At 33.5% G+C, this 25060-nt stretch overlaps 1 protein-coding gene and 1 long non-coding RNA gene across 3 annotated transcripts in view; one reads left to right on the plus strand and one right to left on the minus strand.

Annotated features, from left to right (window-relative positions):
• Cc2d2a (Coiled-coil and C2 domain containing 2A) overlaps window positions 1–25060 on the plus strand; it is a 104852-nt gene that overhangs the window by 74650 nt on the left and 5142 nt on the right. For both annotated transcript variants that reach the window (XM_072526847.1, XM_072526849.1), the window contains 3 exons: window positions 3698–3976; window positions 10084–10350; window positions 22637–22795. In XM_072526847.1, coding sequence (XP_072382948.1) covers window positions 3698–3976; window positions 10084–10350; window positions 22637–22795 — 705 coding nt within the window. The remainder of the gene's footprint in view (window positions 1–3697; window positions 3977–10083; window positions 10351–22636; window positions 22796–25060) is intronic.
• LOC140437364 (uncharacterized) overlaps window positions 23207–25060 on the minus strand; it is a 53871-nt gene continuing 52017 nt past the window's right edge. The window contains exon 3 of the long non-coding RNA XR_011950368.1: window positions 23207–23627. This is a non-coding gene — a long non-coding RNA (uncharacterized lncRNA). The remainder of the gene's footprint in view (window positions 23628–25060) is intronic.

Raw genomic sequence — 25060 nt, forward strand, 5'->3', positions numbered from 1 at the left:
ATATTTTGTAAATTCATGGTGTGGTATTATCCCTAAAATATTACAATTCATAAAAAGAATAAGTCAAAAGGAACGTGTAACACACTTCGCATTTGTTTATATAAAATATGTTTAATAATAATCAAGTGCAGAGCACAGGTCTGCTACTTTGATTTAGGTCAATTGTTGGTACAGCTTGATAAACTAGCGGTAGAGAATGCAATAAGTAAAGCAAAAATATATGTAAATGTGCACAATTGATAAATTTATAAACGAAGGAAATAAGATATTGAAAAATGTAGTAATATACATAATGCGAAGTACCAGAAATCATAGAGGACGACCAAGAAAAACTGAGACTAATAAAAGAATACCACAATCACCCGATGTTTGGAGGTCACGTGGGAAATAATAGACTTGTAAAGAAAATAGAAGCGAGATTCAGATGGAAGAATATGGAAAAGGACATACGTAAATATATTAAACATTGCCATAAATGCCAAATTAATAAACCAAAAAGAATACATTTATTATCAAGATTACAGATATCGAAGAATTTGTGATATCGGACACTTCGTCAAAACCATGGGACATAGTGTATATTGACACGATAGGTCCATTCCCTAAAAGTAATGAAGGCAATCGATGCTGTATCACGATGCTTTGCGAACTGACGAAATACGCAGTAAGTATCCCAGTAGCTAATATAGAACCCAAAACGATAGCTCGTGGAATTTTTGATAATTTCATACCCACATACGGATTCATGAAACAGATTAGAATGGATCAAGGCAGGGAATACAAATTTGAAATAATTAATGAATTTACTAAAATGCTAAAGATCACACACAATTTTTCACCGGCATATCACTCTCAGTCAATAGGAAGTTGTGAGAAACTACATAGGACACTAAATGAATACGTAAGATCATTCATAGACGAAAACAGGGAAAATTGGGAGGAGTGTTGCAGAATGTTCACATACTGATACAACACTAACCCTAATGCATATCACGGCTACATACCTTTTGAATTGTTGTATGGTCGAAAGGTAAATTTACCAGAAGATTTCACAAAGGAAATTCAACCATGCTATAACATAGATGCCTATTATAATGAGCTCCGATATAAACTACAAATTGCACACGACAGAGCTAAAACACTCTTAATAAAGCACAAAAAGGGAAGACAAGACGCAAGCAAGCTAACCGCAGCACCTCAATATTTTAAAATAGGAGATCTAGTCCTCCTCAAAAGAGAAGAAAATAATAAGTTTGATAGTCTTTATGTAGGTCCTTTTGTCATAACAGAAGTAAATAATCTTAACTGTAAAATTAGGCTAGATACCGGAAAGATTAGGGAGGTGCATAAAAACAGATTATACGTTTACAAACAGTAGACATACGTGAACGCGGTGATTTTAGGAGACAATATTAGTGATATCGCGGGAAAAGTGACAGAGCAAATGAACAATCGCGACGTAAACAAATAATCCAATAGGGCAAACGAATAAACTATTTTTACCACATATGTTTTAGAATTAAGATAATGTATATCTATATGGTAGCATAGGTAAACAGTACTTATTTGAGATTGAAAATTTCTCTTTTTCCGAAGGAAAAGGGAGAGAGGAATGAGACAGTTGCAAGAGAGAACTTTTTCCGTAAGGAGGATGGTCTGGTATTATCCCTAAAATATTACAATTCATACAAAGAATTAGTCAAAAGGAACGTGTAACACACTTCGCATTTGTTTATATAAAATATGTTTAATAATTAGAATCGAGGACATTCATAAAAGAATAAGCAGAAGTGTAAGTCAGCAGAATTGTGAATCGCGACCGTATTGTTGTCGTAGGTTGATAAAACAAACTTGACCCACTAATGAATGACTGCTGATATAGCAAGGACTATTATTAAGGAGACAACGATTATTATCTCAGAGATCAGAACAAAATTAACGTCAAGATGGCAAGTTAGTAATCACGAACGTATCACGTGTTAGTAACTATGAAGTAGTCTCATAGTAACTTCAACTAAGTACTAAATACAATTAGGATAAGTAATGTTATAAAAGAGTGTACAGTTGTGTTCCAAATAAATGGTCATGTAATTTAATAACCACATTATTTACCATAATCGGCTTCTGACGAAATCGATTTGTAGCTTCCATGATTCCATTCCTTAGATGTTGTTCGTTCATAATTAGTAAGGAATGGACGTACCCTTTTATAAAACTTAGAAGCAAACGTCATTTGGGTTAAGATCTGTACCTCTAGGTGGCCACGATAAATGTGCGCATCAGGGCTCCTTTCAATCCAACGTCCAGGATTCTGATCGAAAAGATAATCTCTTATTTTATTATGGTAATGCACTGGAGCGCCATCCTGTAAAAACTATATATTTTTCCTGACTGTGAGATTGACCTCCTCTAAGTACTCTGATAATACGTTTTGTAAAAAGTGCAAATAATTTTTACCGTTTAAATTGCTTGGAAGAAAAACTCACCTTATTAGGTTATTACCCACAATTCCTGCCCAAACATTGACTTTAAAATGTCTTTGGTGGTGAGAGACTGTTTTTGCGTCGAGGTTTGCTTTAGACTAGATGTGCGTGTTATGATGGTTCGATGCCATTTCTGTTAAAGGTATTTCTTTATAGGTAAACAAAACATGATTATTAAAATTGACATTATGTGTGTTTTCAGTTCAAACTAATCGCAAAATCCCATTCTTTTAGGATAATCGTCATCCAGTAATTCTTGAACGCTTGTTAAGTGATAAGGATAAATCTGCTGTTCCTTGAAGATTCACTGAACCATCATGCGGGAAACATCTAATTGAGCCGCTACTACTCTTGTACTGCTTCTTCAATTGCTTTCAAAATCAGGTACTCGTTTCTATAGAAAAAGTTTATATAGAGAGAAATAATCGCCTGCCTGGTGTATTTCGATAAGGATATTTTTCTGCATAACGCCTGACAGCTTCTGGCACTATTCCCTTGGCATCCAACTATAATTACCAAATTACCAATAATTATTTAAAATCCTAATTATTTAGCCTGCTCAAACTTACTCAGGATTAAATTGATATCTGCCATTTCTGAAAACGTGTACATCATTGGGATAGAAAATTTAGTTTTTCTTAATAATTTTAAATGCATATTAATTGGAATATTTATTACTGACAATATGTAATGTTGATGCTACTATTTAATGCATCGTGACCATAGCAACAAGTGTTATACACCCGACTAGAGAATTTTTAAAACATAAAAAAGTAGCCCTATCTCGATAAAAACTAGCTTATCGAAAAAATACTTGGAGGCAAAGACGTTTTAAAAACATTGTGTATATCTAATGGTACCAAAATATTAATTTAACTGAAACGTATACAAACATTTGAGGGGTTTAAAGGAAAAAAACCTCCATAAAATTTTTATGGGGTGTACAAATTTCATTGTTAAGTTTTCTTAAGATATTCTTGCCATAAGAAAGCCACGTGTCCATTTTTAATATAAAATCTCTAACAGTTCTCGATATATTCGAAAAAATCGATTTTAATTTTGTAATTTCGAAGGGCTATAATTTTTTTGTGTGCATATTTGTACTAAGGTAGGTTAGGTTAAGAAATATTCGTTTTAATTAATGACCTTCCTTTTTGTTACACCCTGATTATAGGTTCATATGTATTATGTACATTTTTCTAATACAATTTTAGGAAGAACTTAAATCCGGAGAAGTTCCGTATATTCAGGAACATGTTTTGAAATGGAATAAAATATTCAACAATAGCTACACTCATCGAAAATTTAATGCTCTAGTTTTAGACGCAAATGGTAAAACCACATGTATAACACGTTATATCAAAGCTCTTGAGCCTCCCCAAATTAATAATAGGGAATTTGACGTTACAGTTGAGCAATGTTTGAGGTACATTTCGCTTATACCGTTTACGGAAAAAAATCATTTTTATAGCAATATCTGGTTAGCTGCAGATGTAAGTATAATAAGTTAATCTACAAGAATATAATATACTATTTGGTACGTAAGCTAGATCCACAGATTAATATATTAACTTTAAAATTGGAACAAAACCGTATTATTTCTGTATAGATTTACTACAAAAACTAGAAGTGTAGATCTTTAACAAAATCATAAACAAAAAATTTTATGTATAATAGGTGGTTGTATTTTCATAAACTTTTTTTAGTGGAAAATTTAAGACCAGTTTAATGTTGGGAATAGTTGGAATATAGACTGGAATATCACGCGGTGACTTCTGTTTATTTCATCGGTAACTAGAGAATGAATTTAGTTTAGAGCTAAGATTAATACTATTATAAAAATTAATAATAAACTCACCTGTCTTCTGGGTTGAACCGCGTCATATCCATTGGGCCGAGCTTTCAACATCTTCTCTGATGTCTTCTTCAGGGCTTCCGAGGTCTCAGTCTCCCGAGCCCCCAGACACTACTATACTCACTAGTAGTAGTGAAGCGACTTGGCCCAAATATGATAAATAAAAAAATGTATTTGGTACTATTTCATTTTTAAATAGTTTGTTATATGACAGTTTAATGTTTCTACAGTAAATACCGAAATAAGAGTATGATTAACAAATAAACAACAAAATAAAATAACCCTTTTTTAGTAGTAAAAATAACATGATAAACAAATTTGACCAATACAAAATATTTAAATCAAGATTAAGATTTACATATTTCACAAATGCTAAATTGATGTTCTGCAGATATATTTTTTCCACAATGAATACAAAATGGCGTCCTTTACGGTCACACATTTCTTGGACAAAAATCACAACGACGTGAACACTTTTGTGGCTCTTGGAGTGGTAGTTCGTCATGATATCCAAGGTATTGTCTGAGAGATTATCTTAACTTTCTTGGCAGTCGATTATTTTCTACTCTTTGCTTTATATAATCTTCCACCAAAGAATCAGCAAAGTTTTGCGAAAAATAGAACGGACGTTACAATTCGGCAATGTTTGAAATTGATGTAACACAAAAGAATTGATTCCAGCAGCATCTAACATTCCATACAGAATCCTTAAAGGCCACCGTCTTTCGGACAACTGTCTTCGAATGATAGAGTTGATCAAACGTATCGATCATACCTTTAGTGTTTTTAGGCTTTTTTGTTTCTGCATTTATTTTGTCTCCAAAATGCATAGAACTTATAAGTAGAACACATTTTTTCTTTTCTGAAACATGGGATACTAAAGTTACATCTTTTGAAAAAGCAGACGCTAACGAGCGGACTTCACTGCGTTTTACATCTAGAAATTGTACCGGTATTTCTATTTTATTTTTGCGAAGAGTTCCTACCATGTTAAGTTTATTCTCAAGAAGTTTTTTTGCCAACTCGATCGATGAAAACCAGTTGTCCATTGTTATGTTACGATTTGTTCCTGCTATTGTTTTCGATAGTTTCATAACATATTGCGTTGGAATAGAACCATCTTAAGGCCTTCTGTTTGGATATTTTTCTGTATAAGAAATTGCAGAACACATATTATAATTAGTTTTGGCGTCGCACATCATAATAATTTTAATAACCTATTTGTTTGGTTTGCTAGGTAAGTACATTTTAAATGGGCAGCGACCTCTAAAGTTTTATAGCTGCTCATCTATAGTTACATATTGATAAGGACTATAGAAGCTTTCGCAGTTTTCTATCAATAGATCCCATATTTCTCTTATTGTTGCTAATTTATCGAAAGTTTTTCTTTCTGCTCGAGTTGTTTTGTCATCAAAAAGCAAGCAGTTTAAAAGAAATTTAAACCGGTTTTTTGTCAGTGTATTGCGAAATATTGCTAAGCCAAATTTTTCTGACCAGATGTCTTCGAGGGAAATATGTGCTTCTGTAGAAGTCCTGCAAAGTATAAAAGCCCAAACAAAGCCATAAGTTCTGCTTTACGTGTTTCTTGTATGTATCGTTGTTCCGAAGTAAACTTTGATTTTTAAATTTCTATTTCTCTATTTGCGCTGTTGACAATTATTTCTAAAATTTAATCGGTAAAAAATAGCTGGCATATTTCTTTCGGTCTTTTAGTGTTTTTACACTAGACACTCAAACCATGGAGGAGAAAGTGCGAAGGAATGGGCATACCAGTAAGAGACGAATACCTATACACCTTAAGTTTTGCCGACGATCAAGTAGTCATCGCACAAGATGAAGAAGATCTCAGCTTTATGCTCAGAAAACTAGAAGATGAATATAAAAACAACGGAATGGAAATAAACTTAGAGAAAACCGAATACCTAACAACAGAAAACAAGGATATGAGAAACCTAGAGATAGACGAGGGAAGACAAATAAATGGAACAGATAAATTCAAGTATTTAGGAACCATAATATCGAACCAGGGAACAACAGAAGAAGATATAAACAACAGACTGAGACAAACAAGAAACTGTATAAGACAACTAAACTCAGTGTTGTGGGATAAGAACATTACGATAAAGACAAAAAAGAGAATATATAACACCCTGACAAGAAGTACCTGACATATGGGTCCGAAAACTGGACAATAAACAAGAGAAATAGAGGTAGAATAAGAGCAGTAGAAATGGAGTTCCTGAGGAGAAGCTGTAGACTTACAAAAAGAGACAGAATTGAAAACGCAGAGATTAAGCGGAGAATGGGAGTGCAATCAGACATAATCGACTATATAGAGGAGAAGAGACTATCCTGGTACGGCCACGTCAGAAGAGCGAACAGAGGACGCTGGATAAACAAAATCACAGAATGGAGCCCGATTGGAAGAAGAAAGAGAGGAAGACCCCGAAGGTCATTCAGAGATGAAATCGACGAGGCTATGGAGAAAAGAACCCTGCGAGATGGAGACTGGAATGACAGGGAAAATTGGAGAAAACGGTTGAGTGAAGGAAGACAGTGAAAACTGTGGAAATCCTTAGTAGTAGTAGTAGTGTTTTTACATTTTTGTTTTGGGCCAGGTAAATGTACAACTAAATTTTTTGCCGAGGTCCTCGTTCTCTTCGAAATTAATGGCTGCGAATACCACTTAAAACCATTACGAGCAAAAAATTCATGACGGACATATGTTTCCATAGCTTTCTCATTATTTTCTGTTCCCTCCTGTAATTCTCTAATAATTCATTCATCAGAATCGTTTATTAAGACATCCTCGTCTTCGCTATCGTTTTCATCTAACGACTCCTCCTATGCCAGATCGTCATTCTCGTCTTTGTATAACTCGTTCCAAAGCTCTGTTTCAGTAAGATGACGCCGTCGTTCATACTGCAGTTGGAATGCAACTCGTTTTAAATTTTTATCAGCTATTTTCCTACAATAAATCATTATTTAAACAACCCAAAACAAAAAATAATGAATTTAGCTTACCTCACAATATTATAACGTAAACCACAACGTGGGTTCAAAACCAATGCAAATCCTTATCCGCGAAAACGAAAGTCAGGTCAAAAAATATGTACACACACCGGAACCTACAAACGGGAACTGAAACCAGAGAATAACCGAACACACGTGTGTTCGGTTATTCTCTACTGAAACCATGGTACAATGAATACACAAGGTATGATATTGCGCATGACATTTGACAGCTGGCCCAGGAGTGTGACGTAGTTAAGATCGCCTGAACCACCTCGAACCCATTATTACAGCTTAACGTACACATTAATTTTGAAATTATGGTTAAAAAGTGATCTAATTTTTTTTTAAATGTTTTGTTTTGGTTATAATTGAATAAAAAATATATTTTCAGTAGCGTAAAACCTTTACTTCTCCTAGAGATTCAGGCGAAATATTTATTTTTGTTTTCATACACATACTAATAATATAAGTACTCTTTTTGTATGCAAATCCCTTGAAATTTAAAAATTTTCTGCAGAGGAAATACTGTGAATAGGTAAATAGTAGTAGATTTGCTTATTCTGATTCACTGTCACTCGCTTCCAAGCAGTTTTACTGAAATAAAAACAAAATAGAGTACAATATGGTATTTTAGATGAGTTATAATGAAATTTAGTAAAATAAAAAATATACACATTACTATAACCTACCGATTATTATATGTAAAATTTACTTATCAAACAATATAATAATATGAAAATAAGACACAAATTAGTTCAAACGCAAAACACAATAAATATCGACTTCAGACGACTTTACACCGGCAAGACAGAAAGCTTGTATAAAAACAAAAGTTCAACAATAATATCGGTTATCAATGGTGACTATTGCAAATTGCAAGTTATGAGATAATAAATATATTTTAAAGTATCTTAATACTGACTGAGTCATCTATTTTATAATAGAAAAATAATTTAGATATATGCTTATATATGTGTCTTTATACAAATGGTGTTTAGTTACTATTTATTTATACTGTATAGTATTTTTTTGTAAAACTGAAAGTTTTTATTTGCCATTGTATATCTGGTTTTGTACCTTTTTCAAAGTACGCTGTGCAATTGCTTGTTGCAATAGTGACAATGAAGATAAAATCTTTAGCTTTCATACAATTCCTAAAGATAGCGTGACCAGAAAACTGTGGATTATATCTTGTTGTAGATAGGATAATTTTAATTGTAATACTGCAAGAATTTGTTATACACATTTTAAAACTGAAGATTACCAAAGAAATCTACAACAGGAACTTTTAAATTACGTTTCTAAAAAGGGTCTAAAACTCAAACCTGAGGCAATACCTAGTCTTTATTTGCCTAAATCAACATCTAAAATCTAAATCTTTATTTTTATTAATTATTAGTCATGAAACCTTAAATGGTTTTTTCATATTGATTTGTTAAGTAAGAAACTAGCCTCAGCCTGCTATGCAATTTGCAATAAGAACTGTTTCGGAGGAAATCGATTTAGCATCTTCCAAAATAACATATTTTTCTTTGTTAAATCATGTTATCATTATTAAAATATACAATGTTATCATTATTATAAACAAAACCAAGATAATTTTATGTGTGAATATTACAAAAATGTCATTTTAAATGTTGTGCAATATTGTGTGCCCTCACTACACTCATATTCGATGGCCAGCTAGCTCATTCGATATAAATAAAGTTGACTTTGTCATTATTTATTTTGTTTTTGTGTTTAGTGCAGTAGGTATATACACGTACAAATTTTGTGTACCTCCATTACCACTTTTCTGTATCTTTTTAAACATCTGAAATATCGAACTCTGGAGTATAAGTTAATTAACCTGTACCTACGTGTAATAAAAGATAATTAAAACTTGTTTTATAAAGGATATATATGTTTTATAAAGGATACATATTATAATAACATAATTTTATCATATCTTTATAATTACTATAATTAAATTAGCCAAATTATATAAAAAAAACTTAAAATTAAAAGTCTTTCCTATACAACTACATTCAAATGTTGCGGGAATAAGCGATCTTGACTACGTCATGCGTGGAAGCGAACCGATTCTGGAACATTATGTATCATACCTTGTGTATTCATTGTACCATGGCTGAAACTACGTGGAATTTCAGCCCAGTGTCTTAACTGCGCGCAAGCGTGCTTAAGAAAAATGAAACTGCTGGGTCACGAGCGACCCCATGTTGTGGTACTAGGGTTAAAACTATGCTTCGCTGCATTAATTACTTTTTATGAATTAAACAATAATTATTAACGCCACATTATTAAAGCTAGGAATAATTATTGTGCAGATATTACCTGCATTTAAGCGCTTTCACTGCGATGGCGATGTGTCGGTTAAGTTTAGAAAAAAATGTTAGAGGACTTTTTTGCTCCAAATTGTGTATTATATCCATACCTTGAAGGAACGCACTATTTTCGGGGATACCTTGTTAAACGTTGGCTTTAATGTTGCCAGAAATGCAAATAATAATAGATCGGTTAGACCTAAATATTCAACTTTATCATCTTACAAAAGATAAAACACTCGTACAAAAAGTTATGATATAAAACGTGAATAATAATTAGTTTACAAGTGAGTAAATCATATATTAAAAGTTGGATCTGTCTGTACAAGATAGTCATATTTATTTTATATTTTCAAATCTATGATATATACCTTTCATCTTAAGAAACTAATAATTTACTTTTTAGCAATTAATTAATTTCATGTTAGGCTCGATAACCGACCATTGTATAGCCCTAACTTGCTACTTGTTAGCATTAAAAGTGGAAGCATGGCTGCTTTTAGGATACGGTATACCTCATGGTTATACTGCGTACGTTTTAGTTCAAGAACATTCCTCAGAATCACCGTTACCACTGCACTATGTTCTAGATGTATTTTATAATGAAAAGTATAACGTGTTGGATGAACATTGTCCTTTACAGAAAATATTTTGTGTTTTAAATGGAACGAATGTAAGTAATAAATCTTTAAATAGTTTCATGTATTTTGTTAATTTTAAACGGTGTTAAATTTTGTCTGGTATTATTATTATGGCAGTTTACTTTAAAAACAGTTTTTTAAATTACCTTTGGGTAGATTATGGTTGGTATTAAAATTATTTAAAATTTTGGTTTTAATATTAATTTATTAAAAACACTTAGCTAACGTATTAATGAGTAGAAATCAATAAATATATGAAACATTTTGACAACCTCTGCTTTCATAAAAAAAGTACACAACCGGTTTTAAGAATTCCGAAATGGAAATTGAAACGTCAATAAACGTATTTTAACCTTTAATTGTGGCTTATTCCCATTTAAATAGTAATTAATTTAAAATGCCACAAGAAAATAGCTTCAGAACGGTATTTTTATTTTGACAAGAGTAACCAAAAACTATTTTAGCCAATAAATTAGATAAAATTCTAGTTAAAATAGAATTAAACAAATTAGAAAGCTCGACAGCAACATCAAAGAGTATTTTATTCACCTTTGGTGGCCAAATATATTCACTGCCTCTCCACAATGACCTTTATATAAGTAATATAATATAATTTGTTTTAAATATTTTGAATAAAAAGTTATAAACAAGTGTCCCGATTATACCGATTTTGTCCTTTCGAATCCATCGGTAACTGAACGTTCGTAGAATCACTTTTATTTATTTAAAACCCACTTTCACTGAAGTACACTAAATGCTTATTTTTAACATTAATTTTAAACAGATGCCTGCATACTCAATTTCTTAAAAATGTGGAATGCCAAATGTTGGAATGAAATTGTGAATGCGCCAAATGTACATAATAATGTATGCGCTCATAAAATTAATGACTTACTTGACAGTTTTAATTTGGTACAGATTATTGATGGGCCAACTCATATAACCCCTACATCGCAGACTCTGATTATATAATTGTCTCAAACAAAAATAGAATAAACTCCTTTGGTGTGTATTCTCTTGACCATATAACACATCATGAGCTTATTTTAAGACTGTTAGAAATTTCAAACACTTTGATGTAAATCTTTTTTTACTTGATTTAAACTGTACTTTGTTTGCCAACATCTATCACATTCAAAACATCAATGAAAAAGTAAAATTCTTAAGCAGCTCCATTGTGGCTCTCTTCGACAAACATGCTTCTTTTAAAAAGATTAAATTTACTAAAAATTATAATCCTTGTCTAACAGATAATGTGAAACTTCTTATGTCACTAAGAGATCAGGCTAAAAAAAAGTAGCAGAAAACTAAGGAGGTAGCTCACCTTACCTACTACAAAATGATTAGAAATTATACATTAGCATGTGAGAATGAAAAAAAAGCTTTCTTTCAACACAAACTTTATGTTAAAATAAAATATAAATATAAAAAATACTTAGAAAAATTTACAACTCATTAATATTGGTAAGACAGAACACACAATTCCAGAAACATTAAAAGAACCCTATGAGATTAATCAGTACTACACATCATGCATCCCACATCTAACAATCAATCAAAATACAATTGACAATTATTTAAATACTGTACCTAATCGCGAACAATTTACCTTTACTCCAGTATCTTGTGATCTAGTGCAAAAATTGTTATATACTATTAAATCTAATGCTCTAGGTTCAGACGGTTTAAACTTAAAAATGTTGCTTCAATGTTGCCCATTAATCATTCCTTATATAACGCATATAATGAATTGTTGCCTCTCGAGTTACTATTTTCCAGATGAATGGAAAAAAGCAATAATTAGACCCATACCTATATGTAACAATCCAATCGAATATAAGGATCTTAGACCTATTAGTATTCTGCCTACTTTATCAAAAGTGTTAGAACGCATTATGCAAATGCAGCTTGGTGATTATATTTCTAACAATAATATCTTAACTGATTTTCAGTCTGGGTTTAGGCCATTTCACAACTGTGAAACAGCACTCCTTAAAATAACTGATGACATTTTGAGAGAAAGAGATATGGGTAAGGTTACCATTTTAGTTTTGATCGATTTCTCTAAGGCATTCGACACTCTCAATCGATCACTGCTCTGTGCAATTTTGAAGTCAATCGGCTTTTCCATAGATGCATTGAATATGGTTAAGTCATATTTGCATCACAGGAAACAGAGCGTCAAAGTAGACGAAAGAAGCTCTGATTTTCTAAACATTTTGTCAGGTGTACCTCAGGGCTCAATCTTAGGTCCAATCTTATTTACTTTATACACCACCAATATTGGTACCTCCTTGAATACCTGTAAATTTCATCTCTATGCAGATGATACACAAATTTACCACTCATTTTACCCGGTTGACAGAGCAAGTGCTATTGAGATTGTTAATCAAGATATTAAATCATTGATTGCTTGGGCAAGAAATCATGCATTAAATATAAACTCTAAAAAAACTAATCTGGTGGTTTTTAGTCCAAACAGGGTGTGTTTGGAAATGAGTAACATCATTGAAATAGTTGTTAATAATGAAATCATTAAACCTGTAACTAGTGCAAAAATCTAGGTTTAACTTTAGATAATCACCTCAAATTTACAAAACATATTAACACCTGTGTGAGTAAAGCAATTCTCAGTCTAAGAACAATTTACCATAATTGCCGCTATCTGTCATACAACGTAAAAAGAATATTGTGCGAAAGTCTGGTACTATCAAAATTTAACTATGAAGATGTTGTGTATGGGCCTTGTATTAGTTCAGATGACAGGAGAAGAATTCAGGTGGTTCAAAATTCGTGTCTTCGTCTGATCTGTGGTGTAAGAAGACACCAGCCTATTTCTCACAAATTAAAACATGTAAAATGGTTGAACATGGAAAAGAGAAGATTTCTACATGCTGCTTGTCTTTTCCACAAAATTATCAAAGACTCTCTACCAGCATATCTTTTTAAAAAAATTATATACAGAACTGACATACATAATGTTAATACAAGATATAAAAATACAATTACAGCTCCGCCACATCGTACAGAACAATTCAAAAATTCATTTACATATCAAATATCAAAAGTATATAATGGAATAGCTAAAGAATTAAAATTAAAATCGATTATATCTTTTAAGAAATCTTTTAAATCTAAATTGCTAAGTGAGTAACACATGTGCAACTATTTGATAACCAGTTATGAAGTATGTATAAACTGTGTGATAGTTTTTGGACAATATTTAAATTATAAATGTTTCTTTTGTTTAGAGTTTTTAATTGATTGTTACATAACATGCAAAAAAATATATTATATTTTTTTTTTCTCTTGCTTAAGATGAAAAGCAGAGGTACTGATTTCTTGAAATCAGCACCAACTGATCTTCGGCATTTTTTCTTTCTTATTGTATTTTATGCATATATAAATTATATATTTTGTGTATTGTATGAATTTGAAGGAAAAATAAAGACCTTTATCCAGATTTAGCCATACGGCTCACACTCCCTCTAAGGGGAAAATTCACTCATCCCAGATACCTACGGTATCAAAAGGATTGAGCTCTGGTGGGACTCTTTCCATGTTATCGAGTCCTAGGTGACTTGGTATGTCGGTGTATCTCCCAAAAATTTTCGTACGCATCTGGACGTCGAAAGTAACACAGCTTTCTGCATAATCTTATATAGATGTTCGTTTAGACCCAGCTTTTTTATGTTTTCTAGGAGGCTCTTCGGGATGACTCCAGTGGTAGAAAGAATAATGGGTATCGTCTGGGTACTTTCCATTCTCCATTGTCTCCTGATTTGTATTTCTAGATCTCTGTACTTGGCGATCTTTTCGTTGTATTTAACACGTATATTATTGGTGTTGGGTATCGCCACATCAATAAGTGTTGTTTGCCTAGTAATTTTATTAACTAGTATGAGATCGGGTCTATTATGGGCCACTAGTTGGTCTGTAAGCACAGTGCGGTCCCAGTATAGCTTGTAGTTGTCATTTTCAAGCATTCTATCAGGGACGTATTGATAATAAGGAAGATGGTCGGTTTGGAGAAGTCCCAGTTTGTCAGCTAGTTCTTGGTGGATAATCTTTCCTACTGAGTCATGGCGTTCTTTATAATCAGTACCGACAAATGCCTGGCAGCCACCGGTAAGATGTTGGATGGTTTCTTGGGCTTGGCATCCATATCGGCATTTGTCATTTTGGACTTGAGGATCTTTAACAATATATTTCAGGTAATTCTTAGTTGGAATAACCTGATCCTGAATGGCAAGTAGGAAACCCTCAGTCTCGGGAAACATCTTTCCTGATGTCAACCAATAGTTCGACGCTGTATTGTCGACATATTCTTGGCTGATCTCATTAAGATGTCGCCCATGCAGAGGTTTACTCATCCAGGTGCGCATTTTGTCTTGCTTAGTCAGGTGGTTTATGCGCATTTCTTGTTCCCTCAGTTTAAGCGGCGTCGTATCATCTACTGCGCAAATTGCTCGATGTAAAGTAGACGTCTCAGCCTGTACCTGAAAATAAGTTCTTAAATTAGCAATTTGTTTATCCAATTGCTCACCTATATCCATAAGTCCTCTTCCCCCTTGATACCGCGCTAATGTTGTTCTCTCTACTGCACTACGTGGATGGTGTTTTTGCGCCTTTGTGAGAAGTGTTCTTACTTTCCGCTGAAGACCCTCTATATCCGTTTTTGACCACTTTATAATACCAAATGAGTAGCTCAGCGCGGAACAGGCGTACGTATTTAATGCCTTAAACAAATTTTTACTGTTAAGATATGACCGATTTAGTTGTCTTACTCTTCGCACGAACTCCGAAGTTAGTTCGGTTTTCATTTGTTTATGGTCAATTTTCCGCGCTTGTTTTACTCCGAGATATTTGTACATATCATTTTCACCCATTGCCTCGATGTTTTGGCCATCTTGCATATCGAAACCTCCGGGCTGAACCTTTCCTCTGACTATGTTTAGTATACGGCACTTGTCTAGTCCAAAATTCATACTGATATCATTTGAGAAATTTTCTACAGTTTTTAGCATCTCGTCTAGGTGGTTTCGAGTGGAAGCCATTAATTTTAAATCATCCATATACAACAGATGATTAAGCTTCGCTACAATAGTGTTGTTATTTTTGATGCTAAAACCTGAGTCAGTAGAGTTCAGCAGCTGAGATAGTGGGTTCATTGCTAGGCAAAACCAAAGTGGACTCAACGAGTCCCCCTGGAAAAGCCCCCGGTTAATAGGGATATCTTCAGTTTCGATATTAATTTCACCCGGTATTTGAAGGTGAATTTTAGTCTTCCACTCTGCCATTATATGCTTCAAAAAGGTCACGAGATTATCATCGACTTTATATATTTTCAATATATCTATAAGCCATTCATGCGGCACTGAATCAAAAGCCTTCTTGTAGTCAATGAAGGCAGTAAAAAGGTTTCTTTTTTTGTTGTATGCCTGGTTAGAAATGACTGAGTCGATAATAAGTTGTTCCTTGCAGCCCATGGACCCCTTAGCGCATCCTTTCTGTTGAGGCTCTATGATATAGTTCAGAGCACAATGTTGGTAGATACGCCGGGCCACACAGGATGTGACCAATTTGTACAAAGTTGGAAGACAAGTAATTGGGCGGTACTTTGCTGGATCTTGGGTGTTACTTTGATCCTTCGGTATTAGATAAGTGGTTCCCTGAGTAAGAAATGATGGTATTTCCTGTGAATTAGAAATAATATTATTAATAAATACTGTTAAAAGCTCATGAACACTCCAAAACTTCTTTAGCCAGAAGTTTTGAACTCCGTCTGGTCCAGGAGATTTCCAGTTATGAAGCTCTTTGATAATGTTCGAGACTTCTTCAGTGGTGAATGGTTCATAAGGAATATTACTGTAGTGTTGACAGTTGTTCGTCGTTTGTTCAATCCATCCAGCATTGTTGTTATGAGTAGCTGGCGTCGAAAGTTGGTTTCCCCAAAACTCATGAATTTCTTCTTGGCTTGGGTAGGATTTATTTACATTTTCTACGGTGGAATTAAGTTTTCTATAGAAAGCCTTCTCTGCATTCTCAAAAAGTATATTGTCGCATTTACGGTTGTTACTAACTTTGTATCTCCTTAGGCGACCTGAATAAACAGAGAGTTTTTGTTTTAATGTGTCCAGGCAGTGTTGAGCTGTGTTGTTCTCTGGATCATGTTGTGAGTGTCTTGGAGTGTTCAGAATTATTTCTTCAGTTCTTTTAATTACTTTTCGACTTCTTACTCCTCGGATGTATTCTGTAATTTGTCCAATATCCCTGCGCAATAATTCAATTTTACTCAGCAGTCTTTTTTCCCAGGGTGCAATTCTGTTTTCAGTCCTTCCGGTATTAGTTCCCCGCCGTGTTCTGATCTTAATGCCCATAACATTAGCAATTGCTGTGGCTGCACAATAAATCAGCATATGCAAATATTCTAATGTATGGGCTTCCACGATATAATTGGGTAGGACTTCAGTGTTCATAATTTGTAACAGCGCACCTAGTTTCTTACAAGAGTTTATTTTTGGTAGCGGTGGTCTGCTAAGTGGGTTTGTACCATTAAACTCTTGTACGGCACGTGCCATTTCTCTTACCAGGCTATCGTGCAACTCGTTGTTGTCCTGCTGCGTGTTAACAGGTTGAGTTTCTTGTATGATGGGCTCAGGAATCTGCTCATTTGGGATTTGATTATGGACTTGATCCACAACTAGCTCTTGGTTATGAATCTCCCGTTCGACTTTGCTTCTGATAGTATCGCGTCTAGCCTCTGGGATAAGATTATTTCTTATAATTACCCGGTATTGATCTGCTATTCGCTGTTCAGATACTTGAATCTCTGGGTACTCCCTGCAAAATTCGGCATACAGTTGTTGTCGATAGCCGATCGTTTCTCGACCGAGGTTCGTCACCTTGTAATAGAAACGCAAAATGTTTTCGTTAATAGACACAGTCCATTTCATGCGCTGCCTCGGTCGTCCCGCTTGAGTGAGCGCCGGCTGATGTTCCAGCGCAGCACCTTCAGCGGGTGGAGCTCGTGTTGTTGTTTGGCTCATTTGTGGTTCTTCTTGTTGTTGGGCTGTAGCTGATTGTATGACAGGGGCCCGCCTCCTCAACACCCTGCCACCGACGTCCCGCATGCTGTCACGTCCAGCGCCGGCTCCAGACGTGCCCTGGCGATCCCCAGGCAGCGACCCTAAACATAAATTATTAAACTCCATTTTCATGGGTGTGCATTTTATACCTACTGCCAGGTGTCAGTTTTTGTTCCACGGCAGGTATGCCTGCTACCCTCTGGGTATCGGTTCTAAGAATACCCAGAGAGTATCCCCCATTCGCAGGGGGCCGCGCCTGATAGAAGAACTGACAAAAAACTCCCACAGGAGACCTTTATTATTATTATTATTATTATTATTATTAATGGTATTATTATGATATTCTATAGCTATATAACCATATGTGGGGTACAAGCTTTGTCCGGGAGGTGAGTTTCTAGTGTTTCAGGAAAACCAAAAATCTCAATTTCCAGTTTTCGAGACTTAACCCATTGCCAGTCTAACCGATTTTCGGTGCGCGTGCTCGTACGTCTTCAACACGGTGGGAATATGCAGGCTCTGGCGGTTGAAATTTCCAAATGTGGCAGTATTATGTGTAATAGACGATAACTACTAAGCACAAAAACCACGTGCATTACATGTGATACGTAAAGCAATTTTATAATTGTTTCTTTCTCATACGATATGAGTATCATATGTGATTCACTACACTAAGAAGGTCCTCTAGAATAAAGAAATGGGTCGGTGTAACATTATGCGAGATGAGAAAATTTTTAGGTATTCTGCTTATAACTGGACTTATCCAATACCCGAACATAGAAGATTATTGGCGACGAGACAGTTTATTTTACCATCCAATGTTTCACCAAATTGGAATGAGCTACAACAAATTCTCTTTGATACTGAAAAACTGGCACGTTTGTGATAATTTAAAAGCTCAACCTAACAATAGATTATACAAAATAGATGCTTTCATCAAGTTGTTTATTTTAAAAATTCAAAAGATCTATACCCCCGGGGAAGAAATAAGTGTCGATGAAACTATGATTTCTCACCGAGGAAGACTACTATTTCGACAATATAATCCCGGCAAGTCTCATAAATATGAAATAAATATTTAAGCTATGCGAGATGTCAGGATATATATGGAATTTCTCCATATACTGCGACCAGGGTACGTCTACAATATTACCTGGATTAGACCACCCCGGATCTGTTGTTGTTTCTTTATCTGAGCCATTACTTGACAAAGGTCGCACTCTTGTAGCAGACAACTGGTACAGCAGTATTTCATTAGCCACTTTTTTGAAAAATAGAAACACAGAATACTGTGGAACAATGAGGGTTAATCGAAGTGGTATCCCAAATAAAGTCAAAACAGAGAAACTAGACAAAGGACAAATTATAGGTGGAATCAATTCTAACGGAATTCGACTATTCAAGTATCAAGATAAGAAAATAATTTACATGGTTTCAACGTTCCATGGATCTGAGAAGGAAACTGAGAGAAGAAATCGCAAAGGTGAAATAATTGGAAAACCTACTTGTTTTGGAATATAATAGAATTAAAGGTGGTATAGACTTTTCAGATCAAATGATTTCTTACTACAGTCCTGCTCGTAGAAGTGTCAAATGGTATAGGAAAGTCATTTTTGAATGTATTAGTATTGCAGTTGTTAATAGTTGGGTCTTATATCAAAAATTTTTATAGTAATAAAACAATGCCACTAGCTTCATTTACCAAATGTTTGGCGGAATCTTTACTTGAAATCGATACCAAGCAGAAAATAGAAAAGCCCATTCGAAAAGTTCATGAACTAATAAACATTGCACGCAAAGAAAATGGTAAAATTCAACGCAGACGGTGTAATGGTTGTTATAAAAAAATAAGTCTAGAACACAATCGTAAAAGAGCTCTGAAAAAAGCAAGTATCTATGGAATGTATGATTTGCGAGAAACCATTTTGCCTACCATGTTTCAATGGAACTCGCGAAAATAATTTGAATTTTTGCTTTTTATTTTTTAGTCATAAAAATATATTTTAAAAGTTTTTTTTGTAATAAAAAATTTGGAATTTATATACATTTTTTTAACTATTAAATAATCTAGAAATCATTGTTGATTTTCTTTTTAATAGTAGTCTAAAATAACAGCACACATTATAAATACATTTATATTCAGAAGGTAATATGGATATCGAGTTTCCTCTCTTATACATAACCTGTACAGCCAATATCATAAGGGATGTCGTAAACATACTTTTAAATGATACGATTAGCAGAGCCGAATGAATATATTTCATGCGCTTTGAAGAAATATTTCACTATAAATAAACTATTGATTGAGCATCACATACGATGCACAGACGTTTTAAAAATAATCCCTGTGTATCACATGCAATGCACAGGATAGAGAAAGGGTTCAAAAACCCAAGTGACTAACGATATCAGAAAAATAGTAAATTCGGCAACTTTACAAAAATGAAATTTCAAATCTTCATATCACAAAATAGGTGTAAAAATATTGACTTTTTTAAAAAACTCTAGAGAACATTTTTTTCTTAAAATTCGCAATTCTAGCTACTAGCTACCATAGTTGTTTTTTTTTTTTGATAAACGACGTTTTCCACTTCCGAGTTGGGGTGGTAATCACTCAGAGGAAAAGCACATAGGTGTAAAAATAATTCTGAGCAAAAACGTCATATCCTGGACTCTATATAATAGTAAATACTCTTTAGTGAACACGTCTATTTAGGATTTACGTATTTTGTATATGTAGTAGGATGTTTGCCTCGCACGCCGGTGGTCCGGAGTTCGAATCCTACCGCCGGCAAGAACAACTAGACATTTTTAAAATGTGTATAGGCCCCAGGTCGACTCAGCCTGAATAAAATGAGTACCTTGGGTAAAACCAGGGGTAATAATAGGCGGTTGAAGCGTAGCACTGGCCATGTTACCTTCCTTGTATACCGTAGGCCCTAGATATAGCAGACTACCCTGCTATATTCCCAAAGCCGCAAAGCGGTATAAAACGGGAGACTATTATTATTATTATAAAAACTTATTAATAGTCTACAAACTTAGTTCTGTTCTCTACAAATAATTCAAAACCTACCTTTATTTGCATGTGTGTTATCTAGATTATTTTCTGTTGTATTTAATTATTAGTATAATTACATATGTTTTGCAACTACTACATAATTCTAATTACCTACATATAAACATCGGTGTTTTCAAAAAGTTAACGTTAAAACATTCAAAAAATTGATTAAAATTAAAGTTGTAAAATTGGCTTGCTAATAAAGTATTTTTTTGTGTTTCACAAGCATATCCTTACGCATCCTTGTGCATATTTTTCAATTTCACTCTTGAAAAACTTCGCTGCGAACGGGGCAAAGACGACGCGGCGCATCTCTTTCAGAATATCCATTGTCATAGCAAACAATGCAGACGCTACCTTTTGAAGCCACATTGTAATAAGTCCAATTGTGGACCTTTATGCGATGTTTTATAATAGGTCACTGAGGCGTTTAGTTAGAGAGCTAGTCAGACGTCAAAGGAAGGTGAGGATTCTTAAAGAAAATATTTAAAATACTTAATTATGTATTTCGCGAAGTTTATGGACTTAAAATTTAAAAATTTGACGCAGAAGAGTTTCCTGAATCGAAGCAATAAACATGATATATAAGTTTTATAGAACTTTTTTATAGATAATTAAATAATGAAAGTGAGGAAACTATAAGCAAAATTGGAAACAGGTTTTTCATCTTAACTCATGCATATCTTAAAAAATCATTAACGAATTAAGCGACATTTGATCGAATAACTTTTAAAAAATGTAAAAAACATGTGAAAGTCTATTTATATTTGCATTAATCTATAAAATATGAAATATGTCATTACTATATTTTAGAAATAGCACCAAAAACAAAATTAAAATCTTCAAACCCATTTATCTCAAAACTACATTTTGGCGCTTAATCCGCTATTACATAATGCGGTCCAACTATAAGTACTTTGTTTAGTTTTGAAATCGTTTAAGCTCAGACGCAAGAGCTTTAAAAGCCGAATTATGCAGTCACTTCCAATAAAATTAATACTCAAGATGTAACAGGGTAGACGCTTTTAAAAAATGTGCTACTAGCACAAACAGTCGCCTTTCAAACTACTCCAGAACAAAATGAGATTACTAAAACTTTAAAATCTGCATCACCCGTATTTTTTAATATTTCTCCTTCATAAATATTGCAAGAATCTAGTACTTTGGTTTTAAGTCAAGCTCTGTCAACAAAAAATGTTTAAGTCTTTGCTCCAATTCTGGCAACTGTCAATTTGCCTCCATTAGCTACTGCAAATTTAATTTCAGTACCGCCTCCTTCCGGTATGCCAGTGGAATTGGCAAAAATACCTCCTTCAACTCTTATACCGATTCAAGTTATCTCATAATCTGAAACTTTAAATGCTCTAGATATACAACAGGTTAATAAACTTTCTATTCAAGCTCAAAATATAATCCACTTCCACTTTCTTACATTCCAAAAAAACTCCAACACCAAAACCTTTTAACTTGCAACACCTTGTAAAGAAGGTAGTATACCGGTTGCTTTTTTGAAAATTATCCTTCCTGCGAATAAGTTCATACCTCCTCCACACTAGTAAATGAAAATCAAATACTCCTATCATAGTTTCCTACTGCCACGGCTGCCATCATAGTCCTCCCAAGACAAACTGTTCTTACTCACACCATCCCGCTATCGAATTTATTAGATTTAGTCGAACCTGTCTTTTCTTTTCTAAAAGCACTACTTCATAAAGCTAAACACTGTATAGCAGAAGATCTGAAACATTTCATCATATCTAGCATGATAGTTATGGATGGTTAGCAGATTAAACTTTTTTTTGGAGACTATCAAATGATTTCAAAAATGTATTGTATCAATACACTATAGTACAGGATTCCACAATTTTAAATTTAAAATATATATATAATTTAAAATATATATATATATATATTATAAATTTAAAATATATATATAAATTTAAAAAAATATAAGTAGAGCATTTATTGCAGTATGGCTGATCCATAAAAGACGGCTTCCGAAAGTTGTTACGGAAAAATTCTTTAAATATAAAAAAACCTTAATAAATTAAAATCCTTTCGTTGTCTGCTTAAAAAAATAGTACAATGTCTTTGCATTTTGATTAAATCTAACATGTTCATTTCAAATTAGGAAAAATCTAAACAATTATTAAATTTTTACGATTTTAGTGCTGGGCAAATATTCAGAAAACTGACAATGTAGCTCTAACAAGATTTGAATTTCAAAGAAGTTCTGATTGGTTACCATTATTTGATAATACAGTCAGTGCTCCAAACAATTTTATAACAAATAATATTACATATAAAATAAAAGAAGACACCGAAATGGTAAGTAATAATATTATTTCTTATAGCATATTCCTAAATTCCATTTACCAGTTCTATTTTTAAATTATTATATTAACATACCCAAACTTTTTTCATTAAAAGTTTAATATTTAAGAAATGGTTACATTAGTAACATAAGCTTAACGTCAATGGAAACAAGCTATAACTGCTTAGGTTTAATTTATTTCACATTACAAAATGTAAGCCTTTACTTTAGAACTTGTATTGAATAGTATAATTCTAAATCAGTTAAAACAAATAGTATAACAAAAATTGTATTATTGATAAAAATAAAAACAATATGTTGATCAACATGTACGTGCACTACTTCTGTATATCCTATATGGGGAAATATAAAACAAGTGTATCAACTAGATAATAAAATGGAATAAAATCTAATGAACCTCCGTTTATTAGGCAGTACAAGTAGAAATAATTGTGAATTTCTGGATTTGTAATTTAGCGATAGTAACATTATAATTTTATATATATTTATTAACTTAGATCATCTACATATACAAAGGCGAATATTTCTGATAACTGCACTCGTGACGTGGAATCTTCAACATATGCCAAACCAATGGATATTGTTATTCCTTCTCCTGGATATTATTGACGATTAGGTGTTAGATATTCCTGATGCACCAGACAAAGTACCAAGTGCAGTAGAAATTCATGCTTATGAATCCTCCGGCGAGAATAAAGAAGAAACAATATCGGTTTAACGTAAATGGAAAAAGGGGTGGGAAGATTCAATCTCAAGCTTCCACAAGAGTAGGCGATGAACAGTCGGGCAAATCTAAGTTCGAAGTTTTTTCATTATTTTTCACACCTAAAACAGTTTAATTTATTCGTCACAATACCAAACTCTCGACGCAGAGGGATGGATAAAATTATTCACAACTTTACTGTTTCTGAGGAATAATTTCACCAATTTTTTGAGTTACTTTTGATAAGTATATATCATCATTTTCCTTCTGCGGATGAATACTGGTCTACTGCAAAAGATATGTATATACAGGTACACGATTTGATGGAATAAATCAAATTTCTAAAAGTAAATAATAATGAAGATGTACTGTACCTATGTCAAAGAAACACACGCTTAGAATTATGTAACAAGTGTGATCATAAAAATTTTATGTTATTTTCTTGGGGCATCTTATGAAAATTTACTATTTTAATTGAAAATAAACCTTAGTTAGAAATTAAATGTATTTGACGTTTCGACTTCAACTTCGGAATATTTTGATAACGATTTCCGAAGTGGAAATCCAAACGTCAAATACATTGAATTTCTAACTCATATTGTGGCTTATTCCCAATTAAAATAGTAAATTTACTACAAGATCACTTTTTAACTGATAGTTCCTCCCTGGACATTCACGGATGACGGTATCTTTTTTAGAAATAAGTAGACCAACTTTTTCCAGCAACAGCGAAAAAGTCAAATTGTCCATTCTGAGGTAGTTTTTGTAATCATCCTCATCAATGACATTGAGCAATTTCGTGCCACAATAGTTCACACGATTAACAAATAATTTCTTCATCCAACATTTTTTCTTCTTTTTTTCAAGTTATAAGGATAACAAGCACAATGCTGCCATTGTTCTCCTCCTAATTATATTTTGCGTAGTGTTTACTCGATACATTTTTTGGTTAACGCAATATACTTTACACAAGGTACTTTGGCAATGTACACCGTCGTGAAAACAAACTAGAACTGAAGTTGGACCGCTAGTTGGATAGCAAGTCGGAGCGTGAGTGGAGACGTATATCCAACTAGTAGTCCTACTAAGTGGGACCGCAAGTCGGAACGTGAATTGCCAGCTTAAATGGTTAAAACTTTATTTTAACAAATATAGAAAAAAGGCTCATTTTTATAATTACTATATATAACAAGCGAGTCTTCTACAGCTGGCGCCGCTTTTCGCATCCTAATTTCCAGCGTTTTCTGTCGAAGCAATCTTTAGTTGTTAAATCTCTGGCGGTCATTGCATCGTCGACATCGTCTCTCCAGGATCGTCTTGGTCTACCTCGTTTTCTTCTAATTGGCGGAGTCCATTCTTCTATTTTTTTTGGCCATCTATTTTCAGGCACTCTCTGAAGGTGTCCATACAAGTCTTTTGGCTTCGATTGTGTCTATTATGTCTAGATCGATTTCCATTTCTCTCCGAATATCTTCTTTTCTTACCCTATCAAGTCTAGTGAGCTGGCAACATCGTCTCCAGTAGTTCATTTCCATGGCCTTAATTTTTGATTTGT

This window comes from Diabrotica undecimpunctata, chromosome 3 (genome assembly GCF_040954645.1).
Source record: "Diabrotica undecimpunctata isolate CICGRU chromosome 3, icDiaUnde3, whole genome shotgun sequence".
NCBI classification, from domain to species: domain Eukaryota; kingdom Metazoa; phylum Arthropoda; class Insecta; order Coleoptera; family Chrysomelidae; genus Diabrotica; species Diabrotica undecimpunctata.